This window comes from Vigna angularis, chromosome 1, assembly GCF_016808095.1.
Source record: "Vigna angularis cultivar LongXiaoDou No.4 chromosome 1, ASM1680809v1, whole genome shotgun sequence".
NCBI lineage: Eukaryota > Viridiplantae > Streptophyta > Magnoliopsida > Fabales > Fabaceae > Vigna > Vigna angularis.
In genome coordinates this window covers 48,435,910-48,455,297 of record NC_068970.1, presented here as the reverse complement: position 1 = coordinate 48,455,297, position 19,388 = coordinate 48,435,910, and the positions used below count along the sequence as shown (strand labels likewise).

At 31.3% G+C, this 19,388-nt stretch overlaps 2 protein-coding genes across 2 annotated transcripts; one reads left to right on the top strand and one right to left on the bottom strand.

Moving 5' to 3' along the window:
- Positions 1–5,517: 5,517 nt before the first annotated feature.
- LOC108326749 (uncharacterized mitochondrial protein AtMg00810-like) lies at positions 5,518–12,421 on the bottom strand. Its single transcript, XM_017560311.2, has 2 exons — positions 11,881–12,421; positions 5,518–5,561 (listed from the first exon to the last, which is right to left on the bottom strand). The coding sequence occupies exons 1-2, from the start codon at positions 12,419–12,421 to the stop codon at positions 5,518–5,520; spliced, it is 585 nt and encodes a 194-aa protein (XP_017415800.2).
- Positions 12,422–16,910: 4,489 nt separating this feature from the next.
- LOC108326733 (tetrahydroberberine oxidase-like) lies at positions 16,911–18,859 on the top strand. Its single transcript, XM_017560310.2, has one exon. It carries the CDS (start codon positions 17,093–17,095, stop codon positions 18,743–18,745), a length of 1,653 nt encoding a protein of 550 aa, XP_017415799.2. The 5' UTR covers positions 16,911–17,092; the 3' UTR covers positions 18,746–18,859.
- The last annotated feature ends 529 nt before the right edge of the window (positions 18,860–19,388 follow it).

The window sequence follows — 19,388 nt, the reverse complement described above, 5'->3', positions numbered from 1 at the left end:
ACCCCCCAAACACTCACTGTGCGCCCCTTTTCGCTATTCAAATTAATTTGGCAGTGACCCTAGACCACCTCCAATCGCTCAGATAAATGATTCGCTGTGCGAATCATCAAACAGAGAGCAAACCCCCTAGCCATTCGCATAACGCACCCTACCGTTGTGCCAATTGCCCAAACAAAGAGAAGCTCGCAAAGGCCACTCGCTGTGCGAATCCATTCGCACAACAAGTCTGCATAATTCTGCAACACGAATTCTACAGAATTAAGCAACCCAACCCAAGTTTACCAATTCTAACTATTTTTTCCAACTTCTAACACTCCTAAATTGTATTATATACCTAATTAGACTTGACTAAACGTTCTTAAACCTTCTTAACATCAATCTAAAGTGTTTATGGATCAATTTCTACTCCAAATCATCAAATTCCTCAACTTAGAGACTGAAATCACAATCTACCACTTTGAACATACTTTTGACCACTTTGATGACTCAAACAAGTTACATTTGACTTACCTAAATTGTCTCAACAAACCAATTGAGCCCTTAACTCCTAGTTCTCCTTTTCACTACCTCACTTCCTCCAAGTTGACTTAAAACAAACATAAACTACTATAAACCACAACAAGATGACTCAGTTCACAACCAATTCATATTATCACAAATTTTTAACTTCTAACACAGCCAATTACACATTAAACATCATTCAATCAAGTCAAATTTCACAGTTCAACGATTGGCAGACCATAATCATTCAAAATACATCTCAATAATACCTTAAACCAGAAATTTAGTTTAATAGTTCACGATTTCACATGCTGACCATTTATATATACAATAAAATTTAAAAATCAAATTACTCTAGCTTCCCTTACCTTAGAGATATATTGCCCCAACTCACAAGATTACTCCGACCGTGCCTTGCACCCAAGGAAACTCTAGAAACACCTACAAATCACTAATTGGTGATAGAAACAACTGTTAGAGCTTAAATGGAACTAGAAATTAAGAGAAGGAAACTCCAAACACATGCAGGAGCAGAAATTCTGTGAAACCACAGAATTATAGAAAACCTAGAAAATGGGAACGAATCTTACCAGTTCAAAACGTGAAATTGATCGGTCTAGATTGTTGCCCTTGACGCCAGGATCCTCTAGGCGCTTCCTGATCGTCAATCAGAGACTCCAATCGTAAGAAAAGTTAGAGAGAAGACAGAGAAATGAAAGGAAACAGTGTTTTAGAGAGATAGAGGTGATTTAGATAATGAACCGAGTATTAAAAATTTTTATTTATATTATAAGATTATTTTAAAATAAAAATGTTTGTCTCATTATTTTAATACACCTATCTACTTTAATACTCTATTTTCTAAGTCCTTACAATACTATTTATAGTATAGTATTGTTATTATCATTGAAAATACATGTACGTGTATTAACTTTTTTTATAATAAAACTAAATAACTTTTGTAATTTCATTATAGATGATTTTTATTCATTTTGTAGTTATTTTAAAAATTAGCTAATTTAAAGAAAGTGATAAAATAAAAAAAAATAAAAAAATTCATGTAAAGAATAAAATTGATATATTATAATTAATTTAATTTAAAAGACGTTATTAAAAGGTTAAAATGAGAAAGAAAGAAGCAATCCTTTCATATGGTATATATTATTATTATACTAATTACACTATTGTAATTATATACTATAGTAATTTTTTATTCAACTCTTAATAAATAAACTATACGAGTTTTAAATGTATAATTTTTAAGTATATAAATTATGCTCCCAATAATTTTACAAAAACAAATCACATGTAATTGACGTTAGAAAATGGATGTAATTAAATTTTTTTTTTTCATATGTTTACACCTATAATTATTATTGTAATTTTAATGAATAAAATATATTTTAAAAATTTAAGGGTTAAATTTTTAATCTGTTAATTTTAATGAAAAATTGGACTTCTATCTTAATCTAAACTTTAAAAAATTTCATTCCCAAACTTTATTAATGAGTTTTTGTGAACAAACATACTTAAAGACTTGTTGATTATGTGTTTATGTTTTGGCACGTGTGTGCTCGTTTCAATATCCTTCTCCCTTACAAAAAATTTAAAGACAAAAAGATATTACTTATTATATTATATTGAGACACTTTTTTATAAACTTAAAACTAATAGTCTCAATTTGTTATATTGAGACACTTTAAATAGTCTCTATTAGTTATAAAAGAATATAACTAGCATGTGAATTAAAGTCTAAATTAGTCTCAAATATTTTAGTAAGATTTTACTTACTTATTATTATTAATTCTAAATTAGTTTCGATTTACTAAACTTTAATAGTGGTGGTTGATACATGGTAGTTGCGGGTGGAGAATATGAGAGGGGAGGTAAGGTTATGGACGAGGAAAAAAGGAAAATGAAAAAGGAGAAGGGCACTGTGTGCACACACAACCCGACTAGGGGGGTTGGGAGGGGTTTAACAGTGTTAATGGAAAACTTTTTTCCAACTTTTCTAATATAGCACTTTAGTTGAATATAAGATTTTTCAGGTAAGTTGTTAAAAGCTCGACATTATGATTGGTTTTAAACAATAAATTCTTTTCAAGTGTTGTTTAGAATATTCATTACAGTATTTGTAAGTATTTTCTCCTAATGAATAATCGTTTAGTTTGAGAAGCTCTTATATTTAAAACTAAAATGTAACTGTACGTATTATAAGAGAAGCATTGAGAGAAAAACAAACAGTAAATGTACAAATATTTTTATATTGGTTCACTCCAACTAAGCTACATCTAGTCTTATCTAACCTTAAAGGGTTCCACTTTAATCTTGAACAACATTACAACGAAGTATTTTCACCGCTCTTGGTATCCCTAGGTTTTCCTAGTATCCCCTGATATGCTACCTAGTTGAGTTTCACCCACTCCTAGTTGTGTAGTATTCTTCACCACTCCTAGTCAACGAATAACGCCTAGTACCCTAGACTAGTTGAGTTTAACCCACTATTGGTTTCTACTAGACAATCCTAGTATCCTTTGATATGTTGTCTAGTTATCCTTAACTCGCTTGACTTATACAACAAATGTTTTAATTCTCTTCAAAATTGCAATCAAATGATTTCTTACAAGTCGTTAGACGATTAATCTCACAGAGAGGATATATGTTCTATACAATACAATCAACAAACTCGATGATTATTTCTCTCTTTTCACTTTTTTCTCAACTTAAAAATAGTAAGCTAATATTACAATGACGCTTGAGAGTGTTTCTTGACTATGCTTTTTCATTTCTCAGATATTCTCTTTTAGCTTGAGCTTCTTTGTACTTTACTCTAAACGATGTTTCTGCGTTGGATGATATTCTTTTCGTAAGCTATCCTCTTGATTCTTTCTTTGAATCTTCTTCTCTTTAAAGGATTTTCAAAAGATATATGTTAGACTGAGCTCTTGCCTTGAATCTTGTGTCTTCTCTGTCTTGTCGTGTGAAGCATTCGTTGGTTAAAGTTAATTTGTCAAAGTAGGCTTGCTTTTTTAGTACTTTGATTGAAGTATGTTGTGCTATTTTTTTGGCACGACTTCTGTTGGGGTGAACATTCTATGAATGTCTTCTTTGTCTCTAACATCCACTTCTGATATATTTCGATTAGAGTAAGTGGATGCGTGTGGTAGGTTATCTAGATAAAATATAGTAGATGTACATGCAACAAGTATGTCTTTTCTCGTTGTTTTTGAATGTTGAGCATTTAATGACACTTAATGCTTGCTCATAAAAACAAAGTGTTTTTTCACATTTTCTATAGTTGAGGTATCGTTTATCATTTAAGCTTTTCTCTTAAGATACCAAGCGTTGAATAAGAACTTCATTGGACGAATTGAGGGGTTTAGCTCATGGTATCATCTAGTCTGTTTCTAAACGCTTTTTGAGATTTTTCTTTCTTTAGCTAAAACGTTTAACAAGTTTTGGTTTCTACATGTTTTTGGATTTTTTCTTGAGACACTTCAGGATTTTACCAAAAACATTGTTTCGACACTTCAACGTCCTTTTAAGAGTATAACTGATTACCGTTTAGTACCGTATAGCTTACATGTTTATCATAACTCTTATAGATTCTTTGACTTGTAAGACGTTTGGTGTTGCGTTTGTATGCCTTAACTTTCTTTGTTTTATGTTTCGTTTGTTCTTAAGTGTTTTCCTAAGGTTTTTCCTATGTTACTAGATAATTATGGAATTTGAGCCTAACACTTATGTTTTTGCTTATCCTATTATTCTAGTTATAGCATCTTTAGATTCTCATATCATTTAATGTTATTTGGTTAAACTTCAAAACATATTATAGCATTTAGAGATATAAGTCTTATAGACGATTTTTTCTTAACATGTTAGGTATGAGATGAAATAAAAATTTTCATAAAAGTTAAGTGATTAAAAACATGTTTAATCCAAAAGTTAAATATTTTAAGGTTACAAAAAAAAAACAACAACAATTTTTCATACATATACATACTTTGACACTGTAACTAGTGAAAAAGTGTTTTTTATGTTTTAGATTTAATGTTTGAAGCACCTAGATGCTTACACGTCTATCTCTTTTCTCCCCCTTATTTGATAAACATCAAAAGGGAAGGAGAGAGAAGACATCATCACCCGACGAAAGGAGAAGAAGAGGATCATGAAGGGATAGGATGACATGGAGATAAAAGAATTTGATGATGGAGGAGGAGGAAGTGAAAAGATGTGTAACGTCCAAAAATTTAGGATGTCACGAGAGGTTACAAAAACCGATAAAATTTCAAACTTTTATCATAGCAAGGAAACATACTTTTCAAAAACCTAATAGTTCTAAATTTCTTATCCAATTACATTGTTCATAAATAATGAAAATAACGAAGGAAATATAAAACTCCAATTACATTGTCTCAAAGTTCAAACTCAATAACTTTAAAATAAAATCTTAAATTTTCCCCTCACCATCTCTCGAATCTATCGTTCCTCAACAACAGTTGTAACATCATCTGCTCACATATAACACATTATACGATCATTGTCGATAACAACACGTTTGGGGTAAGCTATCATTAAAAAAAATCATAATTACAAGATATGAACACACACTGATTTTATCAACCATAAACAACTACCCTACACATACTAGTAATAACAATAGAATTCTTAATCCTCTAACATAGACAAATCAATCATAATGAATTACTCAATCCGTGATCCGCGATCTTCGATCCGTGATCCTTGATCCTTGAACTTTAACCATTGATGTCGTCACTAACATCTCACACCTAGACCCTTGGTCTATCCACTCATTAGCACATGTGCTAATTACCTACTATAACTATTATAGTAACACCACTATCAACATAACATAACCAGGAGCCTCTCCGACACCATGATCATCATCATAGAGGTATCACCATCATGATTATCCCAATCATGACCAACACCATGAGCATCACCAAACCATGAAATCCATCATGACAAGACTCAATAAGACTCATGTACCCTACCTCACTCACTTGTAGCCTCCCCTATTGGCCCACCTATAGCCTCCCCTACAACCATACATACATTCATAGGGAAAACCATCACAATATGACATAAACCCTATCCACATGCATACACAAATCCTTTCCCAACAACAACCATAAATAATCATATCCATAATTATGCACACATGCATCAAAAGTAGAATTAACCAATCGAGATAATCCAAATTACATGACATACAACAAATAAACAAACATAGGTAAGATTCCTCATACCTTGGCCAATACTAGGGCTTTATCTACAACCCTAAAACACTATCAATCTTCTCTTCTCTCCCAAATGTCACTATCTCCTTTGCTTCTCTCTTTGATTTAGAGTTTCTAAGGTTTCTAAAACACGCATGCTACCCCTCTCTCTATATCTTAATATTTATAAACCAATCCAACTTTATCTCTAATATCTCCTTACTTATAATAATATATTTTAAAAAACCAAATCTATCTAAATCTCTATTCTCCTTCTATCTCACGTGCACCATCTATCTTTTATTTTATTTTATTTAGTTCACACACTTTTCCTTCCTACACCCCCTTGTTTAATTTCTTCACCAATTAAATAAAGGTAAGAGACCATTTTGTCCCTAAAAATACAAATAAAACAAAGATTTTCCTTAACTCTCTTTCTCCCTAGAATTGAGCCCACATCCATTCAATCCTAAATCATCCTTCCATTAACAAGCCAACACATCACATTAATAATATCAGACTCACACCAATCACCCAATTATCAACATATCAATCATGTGTTGCACTTTATTAATAATAACATCAATGAATTAACATAATTATGTTTTAACAAAGATACACACACATATAAAATCTTAAAAGAAAACATAATCAATTCTTAACAAAACTTTATTTCAAAGACCCTTATTTTTCCGGGTCTTACATTCATCCCTCCTCAAGAGAATTTTTGTCCTCCAAAATTGCAGTCATCAGAAAACATATGTAGTGCAAAATGAATCTAGTACAACAATCAATATCGACAGACCATACTCTAAAATACTAACACAATCCTTCGTCCAAAGTATACTAATTTTAAAAAGAACACACTATTCAAATACCTTGTAGTAATTTACTAATGTACAACAAAGAAACCAATCCAATTGTAATTATTTGCAACGTAAAGTGCATAAGAGAAAACATCATGCATTCCAACTATGTACCATTCAAAATACAACAACGAAAATAGTTTATATTGCACCTTATACATATGTAAGATTGTTCATTACTTTCATTCAATTAGCATATGAGTAGACTTACTTATAGCCACACATTATTTCATTATAAACCATGTTGTACCTACACGTGCTCCTTTGTAATTATGCCTACTAACAATTATACAAACCACAAGCATATAGATGCAATACCCATGCAATCAACTTGTTTTAGTGATTGACTAAATTGAACATTAAAACATAGATGCATCAAGGCACAACAATTTATGACCCAAATATAATTCAATACATAATGAACCAAAACTACATTTACCAATTCTACCTTACATATTCTGACATATGTTTCTACAATTATTTAATTCGTAAACATAAAATAAGCTAAACACAATAATGTCAATTAACAATCTCATAACATAGAATAAGCTATAAGGTTACACAACAAAACTAAAGACAATAACAGTCAACATACAAGGCACGTAGTACTTCACACTCTAAAGGTACACAATTAAAGCTAAACGAGCTCACTCCCCAAAAGTTCAAATTTTTTTTTCATAAACCTAGCCTTGATACCAAATGTAATGCCCCAAAATTTAAGGTGTCACGAGAGGTTACAAAAACCGATAAAATTTCAAACTTTTATCATAACACGAAAACATACTTTTCAAAAACCTTAACTTTTAAACATGCATAATTTATTCAAAATATAATAGTTCTAAATCCTTATCCATATATATTATTCATAAATAATGAAAATAACGAAGGAAATATAGAACTCCAATTACATTGTCTCAAAGTTCAAATTCAATAACTTTAAAATAAAATCTCAAGTCTGTCCTCTGTCATGCCTCAACAACATATGTAAGATCATCTACTAACGTATAACACATTATACGATCATAACATCATTCACAACACACAAACATAAACGCATATGGGGTAAACTACCATTAAAACAATTATAATTACAAGATATAGACTCCAACCTGGCTCTGATACCATATTAGAAGGTGGGTTTTAAGTCTAACTCAACCCCACAAAACCGGCTTGTAAGGTGAGGTTTGCACCTCACTTATATATTATAATTTGGCCTTATCTCTAGTCGATGTGGGACTTCCAACATTAACTATAAACAACCACCCCATACATAGTTGTAATACCAATAGGATTTCTAATCCTCTAACATAGACAACTCAATCATAATGATTTACTCAATCCGATCCCTGATCGTCAATCCTCGATCCTTGATCCTTGATCTTCGATTCTTGATTCTTGAACTTTAACCATGGATACATCTCAAACTATCTTTTAATTAGTAAATATATCTAGTATATAACAAAATCCAAAAATATATTTTAGAAAATCTATCAATATCTAATAATATTATTTTATAATTAAATTATCCAAAATCTTCTAATTAAATTATCATCCCATACATACTAACTTTTATAACAATTATAATAATTATATAATAAATAATATAAAACTATAATTACATATAGAAGAAACTCACAACTAACATATTTAATTTTGAAAATATATTTTACTTTTATTATTATTTAACAATAATATTTAAACACTACAACAACCGTGAATACAATTCTTTATTTATATTACCACTGCATATATAAGTGTGAATTTATATTATATACTATATATAATATTAATATAACCAACTCAAATCATATTAAAACTATAATTTCACGTTCTTAAATAAAACATTTATTTTAATATATCATAAAATCACAAAACAAATGTACCCTGTAAAATGTTATTCATACAATTATATATAATCTGTTACTAATATAATCACACAATATTTTATTTTAATTATTATATTTTTCTGGTCTTACAATATGTGTATTTTAATTAAAAGATATTTTTTTAATAACTTTTTTAACAATTTTTTCACAACAATATATGTGATAGCTTGTGATTGGTCCGTTTTAAATATACAAATCAATAAAATAATGACACATAGTCTATTGTCAAAAAATTATTAAAAAAAATTATTAATATAACATGTTCTATTAATTTTATTACGATGCTGATACATGAATGATGATATGCGTGGATTGTTTTGGACTGCTTAGGTATTGGTCTAACCGTGTTTCGTGAGAACAGTGTCACAAGTTGTACATTGTTTTGATTGGAAGCTTCCAAATAACATATTACCATCTGAGTTGGACATGACAGAGGAGTTTGGACTCACAAGGCTAAGGGCCAATCATCTTCTTGCCATTCCCACTCACCGCCTTCACTGTCACAGTGATTGATGAAGAGAACAAAACTTCTTGCCAACGTTTTGAATGAATAAAAAAGAAGACCTTATTACATATGAATAAATGTAACTTCTCATTTCTGTAAATTCCTGCAATGGCTTGTTTTAAAATATTGTCTTCACTTGCACAAAGGTTTGCAGCGGGATTTCCGCATACTTACAAAATGCTTTCTTTACCATTATTTTTTAAAAAAGGGTTAGTATTTCCTTTTCTTTTTAAAGAAATTTTTAACTCTGCCATAGGACTTTGGAAATTGATACTTTTATATGTAAGTCCACTCATCATTTGCTTAGGTCTGAGTCCAAATAAAGTATATATATATATATATATATATATATATATATATATATATATATATATATATATATTTATATTTATATTTATATGATACATATTTTCTCTATATTTTAGGCTGCAAAAAAAACTTATAAAAAAAAAAGTTTAGCACTCTGTTGTTTCGTATCTTCCTCTTAGAAATACCATTTATAAAGTAAGAAAGCAAAGATTCTTGTTTTGAAATAGGTCACAAGACACATATATATAGGATTTTTCGAATCTTGACGCATTATAATCGATTAGGATTTTTATGTAATTTGTTAAGCTTTTGCTTCTGTTTTAACAAATTATCCAGAGCATGTAATAGATTATTTAAGCACATAAGCCAGTTAATTATTCATTTGATCGTTATAACAGATCAGACTATAAATGCAAAGGATTATATTATGTAAACTAATTTGATCGATTAGAAAACTTATGTAATCGATTATTCCAACACTTAAGAAAATTGTCAATCCAATTTCCATTTTAAACAGATTATCTTACTTATGAAACATGTTATGGCTTGCTTTATGTTTGAATCAGTTATATACATTGTATAATCGATTATTATAGAACAATTTGCCCCTGTTAAGCTTACTAAGTGATCTTGTTAAATGTAACATATTATATACCATGTTTATCAATCTATTTTAAGCATGATTCATTTAACAATAATGAATTAATGTATCAAGCACAAACAAGATAAAGATAAAACAATTGTTATGCCATTTGTTGTGTAAGAAACTAAAAAACTATTCTTTCATTCATCTAAAACTAAGATATAAGGAGGTTAAAGCTCCCCCTATCAACATGATGCATCCTTTAAGAAGGTTGGGCCAACCTTAGAGGAAAAGATAGAAGAAGTCTAGAAAAGAGAGCACTCCAATATAACTTTGAAATTGAGAATTACAATTTTGGCAAAGTTTCACCAATGTCATTAAAGTTTTGAAATCTTACAAAGGGAGGAGCTATTTTTTTATAGGAGAAGGAGAACCTTCTAGAAAGAAAAGAGTACATGCTCTTGAAAAGAACGTAGAAGCTTCCTTGTCCAAGTGGGGATGAATGACAGTCTCCCCCTTCAAATAACTCATGACTAACGTCAAAGGGAGATGCATGGGAGCCTCTCCCTTAAGTGACTAGGAAAGGGGGATGTCCTTTCTTCGTTCCAAGTTCAAAGGATCTTCAAGGCCCAAATCAAGCCCAATTAGACGCTAAACAAAGTCCAAGGTACAAAAGGTGGCACTAATCTCCTAATTTGCACCAAGCTACTTAACAACACTAAACAATGTTCTTGACCAAAAAGAAAGCTATATTACATATTTACAAAGGTTTTTAAGAGAAATTAAGAGTCTAGTAATTGATCCTCCAGAAAAGTAGAGTTCTTGTGAGTTGTCCAACATGTCCCCTGGATGAAGTGGCCTCATCTACCATCTACTTCGCCACCTACGAGTTCAATAAATCATTCACTGAGTGAATAAAGAGGTTGAAAAGCGTAAAGAATGAAGAGACTTTTTTAAAGAGAGACCCTAGAAATGCGAAAGGTGAAGATACAAACTTACTTTCACCGAGAATGATGACCTTTAGTAGAGTTCTTCTTCGAGAAGGAATGGCGGTAGCGTGTGATGCGATCGGAAGAAGAAGAAGGAGCAACATTAGAAAGGCCCTTTAATTAGGACTTCAATGAAATTTTCTCCAATTTTCTTTTTTAAAAATGTGAAATTTCATGTCATTGAACCACGTCATTTAAAAATTATACAACAACGTGCCACGTCATTTAAAATTTACACAACAACATGTCACGTTTATTTTTTAATGTTGTTCAACCAATTTAACGGCAAGGGTTACAATTCTTTAATTTTTCAAAATTAGGAACTCAATTGAGACAAATAAAATTGAAGGATCTATATGTGACTTCCAAGGAAAGGCTATATAAAGAGGATTAGGTGAAGAGATGAAACAAGAATTTATCTATGTATTATTCTCTCTCTAAGATTCTATCGTTGCTAGAAGAAAAGAAAGGATGAAAATTGTGTATCTTATTCCATATTAAGGAGAGAGTACAATTGATATATATAGTTGTTTAAAACAATATAAAAACAGAATATAAATATAAAAACAGAATATAAATATATGAATATAAATGCACATATATGAAAGGAAAATAAATTAAATCCAATATCCCCCCTCAAGCTACAACATATATATCCTTAATGCTCAGCTTGGACAACAAAGATTGAAATTGTGCTGGATGCAAAGCTTTAGTATGAATGTCTGCAAGTTGGGTTGAAGTAGAAATGGGCAGGAGCTTAATTACACCAGCTTGAACTTTATCCCTTACGAGTTGACAATCAATTTCAATATGTTTTGTCCTTTCATGCATGGCTGGATTCTGTGAAATTTGTATAGCAGATTGATTATCACAAAATAGAGGAACTGGTTGTGGTAGAGGTTGTTTCAAATCATGGAGCAAATACAGAAGCCATTGAATTTCACATGTTGTGGAAGCTAAGGCTCTATATTCTACTTCGGTTGATGATCTAGATATAGTACCTTGCTTCTTGGATTTCCAACTGATTAAGGATGCACCATAGAACACATTAAAACTAGTCACATACCTTCTAGTGTCAGGGCAAGCAGCCCAATCAGAATCACTAAAAGCCATGAGAGCATGTTCTGTGTTGTAGGGAAAGAATAATCCTTGTCCTGAATTGTTCTTGATATATCTCAAGATCCTTATTGCTACTACATAGTGTTCTTCCAAAGGATTGGAAAGAAATTGACTGAGAGTACTAACAGCAAAACATAAATCTGGTCTCGTATTGGTTAGATATAGTAACCTGCCAAGAAGTCTTCTATAGGCATGCACATCTGAATAGAGTTTCCCTTCTGTCTTGGAAAATTTTGTGCCTGGTTGTATGGGAGTAGAAATAGGTTGACATCCCAACAATCCTGCATCTTTTAGTAACTCTAGAGCATACTTCCTTTGTGACAAATTAATGCCCTGTTGAGATCTTGCAATTTCTAAGCCCAGAAAATACTTGAGTTGGCCTAGGTCTTTAATCTTGAACTTTGCATTCAATAGAGTCTTCATAGTTTGGATTTCCTAGATGTCATTACCTGCCAAGACTATATCATCTACATAAACAAATAAGATGGTGATATGAGCAGAATCACTTTTGACAAAAAGTGAATAATCTGATTTTGATTGTATGTAACCCAAAGAAAGTAAAGTAGTTGTCAACCTTTAATTCCATTGTCTAGAGGCCTGCTTGAGTCCATATAAAGACTTCAACAACTTGCAAACTTGCCCTGGTTTTTCTGTTTTGTAGCCAAGAGGAAGAGACATGTATACTTCTTCATCTAGATCCCCATGTAAAAAAGTATTATTTACATCTAGTTGATGTAAATACCAATGTTTAGAAGCTGTTAAAGCCAGAACCAATCTTATTGTTGTGAGTTTGACAATAGGTGAAAAAGTCTCAAAGTAATCTAAACCTTGTTGTTGTGTGTAGCCTTTGGCTACTAACCTTGCCTTGTATCGTTCAATACTTCCATCAGCATGCCTCTTTATTTTGTATACCCATTTACATCCGATAGGTTGCTTTCCATAAGGTAGATCAGTCAAAATCCAAGTTTTGGTATTTTCTAAAGCTGCAATTTCTTGATCCATGGCATTTCTCCAACAATCATGTTTGATGGCTTGGTTATAGGTTTTAGGTTCACTAACTTGGGAAAGATTAAGGACATATGATTTATGAAGAGATGATAATGCATCATATAAGAGATATGATATAAGGTACCTGTGGATGACTGAGTGGCGGAAGAAGTAGATAACATGTTGCAATGATAGTCCTGCAAATAAGATGGTTTATGTTTTGGCCTGGTTGATTTCCTTTGTGGAGTAGCAGTGACAGGTTCAACAGAAACAGGTTGAGAAGGAGGAGATGTAGGTGGTAAAGAGGGTTGATCAGTAACTTCTAAGAAAAGAGGTGATGGAGAGGAAATGATTTTGGTGACAGAATCCAAGGAATTTGTGTATCAATAGGTGAGTGCTTGTCACTAGTAAGAAAAAGAAATATGTTTTCATAAAATACTACATTCCTTGATAAAAAAATTTCCCTTGAGTTGAAATCTAACAAAAGGTAGCCTTTCACTCCGGTTTTAAAACCAAGTAAAACACATTTTCTTGCACGAGGTTGAAATTTTGTTCTATGAGTTTGAAGAGTTGAAGCATAGCAAAGTGAGCCAAAAACTCGTAAGTAATGTCAGGTTTAACATTGTGTAACAGTTGAGATGGAGAAAAATATGCCAAAACTTTGGAAGGTAAAAGATTAATGAGTTGCACAACATAACGAACAGCAAAAGACCAGAAAATTATGGGCAAATGAGATTGAAACATTAAAGATCTAGCAACATTGAGAATGTGTTGATGTTTTCTCTCAATAACTCCATTTTGTTGAGGTGTTTCAACACAAGATAATTGATGTTGTATCCCTTTTTGTCTATAAAAATCTATCATTGCAAACTCATTATCATTATATGATCTAATAGCTTTTACATCAATGCCAAATTGTGTTTTGATATAAGAAACAAAGCCAATAAGTTGTGATCTTGTATCTGACTTACTTGCCATCAATTTAATCCATGTGAATCTAGACCTATCATCCACTATTGTTAAACAATATTTGAAACCATCAACAGAAGAAGTACAATAGGACCCCCAAATATCAACATGAATTAAATCAAAAGGAGCTTTTGAAACAGTAGTACTTAATTGAAAAGGCAATTTTATTTGCTTAGAATAGTGACAAGTATCACAATGAGTGTATTTTGTATCAGGTAAAGTGGCATACATGGTACGTAGTTTGATATAACAAGAAGAAGAAGGATGCCCTAGTCTAGAGTGCCAAATATCTATAGAGTTAAGTCTTATTATAGAACAAGCAATAGAATTCTCAAGAGTAATAGCAGTTGGTGAACCAAGGGGTGCGGATGCAGGAACTATCATGACATACAAGCCATCTTTTTCTTCAGCTTTTCCAATCATCTGTAGGGTTGACTTGTCCTGTATTTCACATGAAAATTCAGAAATGGTAATTTTACAAGAGAGAGATTTAGTTAACTTTGTGACCGAAATAAGATTGACTGAAAAATTAGGAACAAAAAAAACATTATGTAAAGTAAGGTGTGGGCCAAGAGAAACTGTGCTAGAAAAATGAGCAAATGAAGAGTTCTTATTGGGTAGAGATATTGTAATTGGTGAGATTCTACGATAAGAAATAAAATGAGACAAAGAACTAGATATATGATCAGTAGCACTTGTGTCTAGAATTGGGAATAGATATTACCTTGATCCTGAGAAGAAGTGGAAACATTATGAGAACTCACTAGACCAATAGAATGCGTAACTGTGGGATTAGATTGAGGAAGAAGTGCCAATAAACCATGAATTTTCTCTTGAGAAAGTCCCAGAGTTGAGGAATGTGGCTGCGCCTGAGAGTTATTAGAAGAAGGAAAAACTATAGAAGCCATTGATTTTTACAACCTCAAATTGGACAAAAATGGGAGAACCCGAATCTCCGAAAACTCCTTCAGATTCCTCAAAAATCAATCTAGGGTTACGAGTGATGAAAGCACCCAATTGTTTCTCATTGAAAACCCTAGCAAGCAAAGTCAAAACATAAAACATAACGATGTGAGAGTACCAGAGGGAGTAGCCATAAAAGGAGAAGAAATTGTAGGAAAGCCAAGAACGAAAGGTAGAAGATGAAGATCTTGATAGTAACAGAATTGGTTGCGGAAGAACGTGATCAAGAATTAATTTTCTTTTGATACCATGTTAGAAGAAAAGAAATGATGAAAATTGTGTATCTTATTCCATAATAAGGAGAGAGTACAATTGATATATATAGTTGTTTAAAACAATATAAAAACGGAATATAAATATAAAAACAGAATATAAATATATGAACATAAATGCACATATATGAAAGGAAAATAAATTAAATCCAATAATCGTCTAATGTTTTCTTTGCTTAAAAAAGGTTTTTACAAGTCTTTAGATTTCATTGTATTAAAAACAAACTCTCTTTGAGAGTTTTGATCTATACTTGTTTTTCTAAAACACTTTTATTGTGTTTGTAAATTCTGAAGAGAATTAAAACACTTGATTGTTTAGTTCAGTTGAGCTAAACAGTCTAGTGTTGAACCAGGAATGGATAAACTTGTATATTCACATTGAATAGTTTTAAAACAGTAGTGGTAAAAATACTTATAGTTTTAAAAGATTAGTGAAATACGTTAAGAGTATTTAAGGAAGAATTAGACGTAATTTAGTTAAGATGAACGAGTATAAAAACAAATTTATTTTCTTGAATAAAAATACATGTGCTGTGTTATTTATTTTATTCATCATAACAAAAATAATAAAATTATAATTATAAAATTAAATATAAATAATTTTTACAATTTATTTTAAATAATTATTTTAATTTAGAAAATAATTAAATTTAAAAAGTATAATTTAAAGAATAAAATTGATAAAATAATTATTTTAATAAAAAATCATTAGTTAAATGATAAAATTAAAAAATAGGTATAAAATAAACAAATTTTATATAATAGTATAGATAACTTTAAAATATATAAACAACCATTTAATTATTATTATATTTTTTTAATGGAATTGGATATCAACAATATAACGGTGGTGAAATGGTTGGATTAATAAAAATAATATACTATAAAATTGTCTTAAAAAACTTTTCCATGATTATGATTTGATGATAACCGTAAATCAATAAAATTCATATTTATTAAAAAAGATTTCATTATGTAACATCTGTAGTCTAAATGGAAAAAGAGTTTATCAAAAAAATAAATACTCTGAAATTCTGAAAAAAGAATAGAAAAACAGCATTCAACATGTCTTATTTAACTCCGTGTTCAACTTTTTCTTGAATAAAATCCTCGGTGACGGACAGCTATTAAAAAGTAGGAAAGCTACAGTAGAATAGTCATCCAAAAACAGTAATACTGAATTGAAAATTATGTTAATAATTTAATAATATCATATTTTATGTCAAAAAACAATTAAAATATAAATATTTTTGGTTGTGAATTGATTATTTTTTAATTTATAACAATGATATGAATATATTTTAATGTTATCTATCTATTATTATATATTTAAACTTTTTATCTTTTTTTTCTTATCATATCATATTATTTGTAAATTTATCAGTTTTTCTTTCTCTCTAAATATAATTTAAATATCAAAATTTAGTAATATAAATATTTTTCTTTACTTTAACTGTACGAAGGATATCTCATTCTGAAAAAATATTTCCTTAGTTTTTGGTTGTGAATTAAGTAACTATTTTATTTTTCATATATCGTACATATAGGCCGAAAAAAAAATCTTTCTAAATAGTTAAACATTGGTTAAAATCTATAAAACTCAAGTTTTGGGCATGAGTTGATAAATATTTACACTTCTGGATGTTAACGTCAAACTCGACAATACTATATGAATTAGAGATTCCGCATTAAATTACACTTCTCATATCGACAACCAACCAACCATAGAAACCAGTCTCTCAGCTCCTATTTCACCTTCACATGCTTCACTGTTAGTGCTCTTTTATTTTCACTGTGTTTTCATGCTAAGAGAAAATGAAACAGTGGAACACAACAATAAACTCCAGACTACTATAAATTAAACACTTTGCACTTCCATATAAACAACAAACCATTCAAAAAAATGAAGTATCTAAGCTTCTATTTCACCTTCGCTACCGTCGTTACTTTTTTATTTTCATTTGCACCTCATTCACTTGATACTCCTCAAAAGTTTGTTCAATGTCTTTACAATTATCCCTTTATCTCCAACTCAATCTTCGATGTTGTTTACACACAAACCAACTCTTCATACTTTTCTATTCTAGATATGTCCATTCGAAATTCGAGGTTCTCCAACTTAAGCTCAAAACCCCGAGTCATTGTCACGCCACTGGACGTTTCCCATATTCAAGCCACCATAATGTGCTCCCAACGCCATGGCTTGCAGATTCGAACCCGAAGTGGAGGCCATGATTACGAGGGTCTCTCGTACGTTGCCGAGGTTCCCTTTGTCATCATTGATATCTTCAACCTTCGACAAATCACAGTTGACGTAGAAAACCGAACTGCATCGGTTCAAGCTGGGGCAACTCTTGGTGAACTTTACTACACGATTAGCCAGAAAAGCAAAACACTAGGGTTCCCAGCGGGTGTGTGTGCCACTGTAGGCACTGGTGGCCACTTCAGCGGTGGTGGTTATGGATTCTTGATGCGTAAGTACGGTCTTGCCGCAGATAATATCATTGATGCTCACATAATAGACGTGAATGGTAATCTTCTTGACAGAAAAGCCATGGGTGAGGGTCTGTTTTGGGGCATTAGAGGAGGTGGTGGAGCAAGCTTTGGAGTCATCGTGGCTTGGAAGATAAAACTAGTTCCAGTTCCATCAACTGTGACAGTATTCAATGTTGCAAGGACATTGGAAGAGAACGCAACCGAGATCATTCAAAAGTGGCAGCTTGTGGCCAATCAATTGGACGAGCGCATATTCATTAGGGTGGACGTGAAAAAGGTAAATTCAGTTGAACATGGAAAGCAAATAATACAAGCAAATTTTGTGTCCATGTTTCTTGGAGGTGTAGAAGAACTTATTCCATTGATGCAAAAGAGTTTACCAGAGTTGGGTTTGGACAGAAAAGACTGTACTGAGACTAATTGGATTGGTTCAGTTGTCTTCGCGAATGCTGTGTTACTTGGATCTACCGTGAATGAAGCCCCTGAAGTTCTGCTGAACAGAAGTCGATTTCTTGGACGAATAAACAAAGCAAAATCTGATTATGTTAGGAAACCCATTCCTATTGATGGATTACAAGGGTTATGGAGTTTGCTTTATGAAGTTCCAGATGGTGAGCTTCAATTTGCCCCTTATGGAGGCAGAATGGATGAGATATCGGAATCTGAAATTTCATTCTCACACAGATCTGGATTCATATTTCATATTCACTATATGGTCATTTGGGAAGAGGAAGGGGATGAGGTTGCACAAAGGTACATGAATTGGATTAGAAAGTTGTACAAATATATGGAACCTTATGTTTCAAAGTCTCCAAGAGCTGCATATCTGAATTACAGAGACCTTGACATTGGGGTTAATAACAATGGCTACACAAGCTACAACCAAGCCAGCATTTGGGGTCTCAAGTATTTCGGTAACAATTTCAGGAGATTGGCTGAAGTGAAGACCAAGGTTGATCCTCGCAACTTCTTTAGAAACGAACAAAGCATTCCTACCCTGTCCGATGAAGAAAATTATATTAACTCTAACCATGTAGTATCTACAATTGAAACAAAATAAATGTTATATGCAATATGTATTGCATTGATACATACTATATGTATAGAACATTGTGTTAATATTAAGATGTAACATTAAATTCTAAAATAATATAGAAACTCCTAATATATTGAAGTATCAGGGTTGATGTAAATTTTTGATAAATATAAAAAACACTACAAAAAAAAAACTGTTATTTAATGGAGGTTTATTTTCTAATTTGTGGGAGCTTTTTAAACCTTCGCATTAGAGTCGCAGCTATTAATTTGCGTAAGTTTTTAAAGATTCCTGATATCCAATTTATATCGTAGAGGTTTTTTTATTGAGGATTTTAACCTCTTCTACTAATACTTTTATTTTATGGAGGTTTGATACCTCCTTTATTTATAATTACTCACCTACAATAAGTCCTTAATTTAATGAAACGCGGTTTCTAAAATAAGAAATAAATAAAATATATAAAATTGTAAATTACACAAATTAATTTTATTCATGATTTAAGATAAAATACTTCCTTTGACAATAATGTAAATATAAAAAAATACACAATATTTAAGCAAAATTACAAGATTGACTAAAAAAATGAACATGGCTGATAAGGGTTTAAAATATCGTCATCTATAATGTAATTTTGATACTAAATGCACCCTTTTTGACTTAGAAA

What these genes read in the sequence shown, in the direction of transcription:
- LOC108326749 (XM_017560311.2), bottom strand. Translation starts at nt 12,421, where the DNA reads ATGAAGACTCTATTGAATGCAAAGTTCAAGATTAAAGACCTAGGCCAA. An exon ending in TTGGAAATCCAAGAAGCAAG is followed by an intron (nt 5,562 to 11,880) that starts GTACTATATCTA and finishes GTATGGTTGTAG; the next exon opens with GGGAGGCTATAGGTGGGCCA.
- LOC108326733 (XM_017560310.2), top strand. Translation starts at nt 17,093, where the DNA reads ATGAAGTATCTAAGCTTCTATTTCACCTTCGCTACCGTCGTTACTTTT.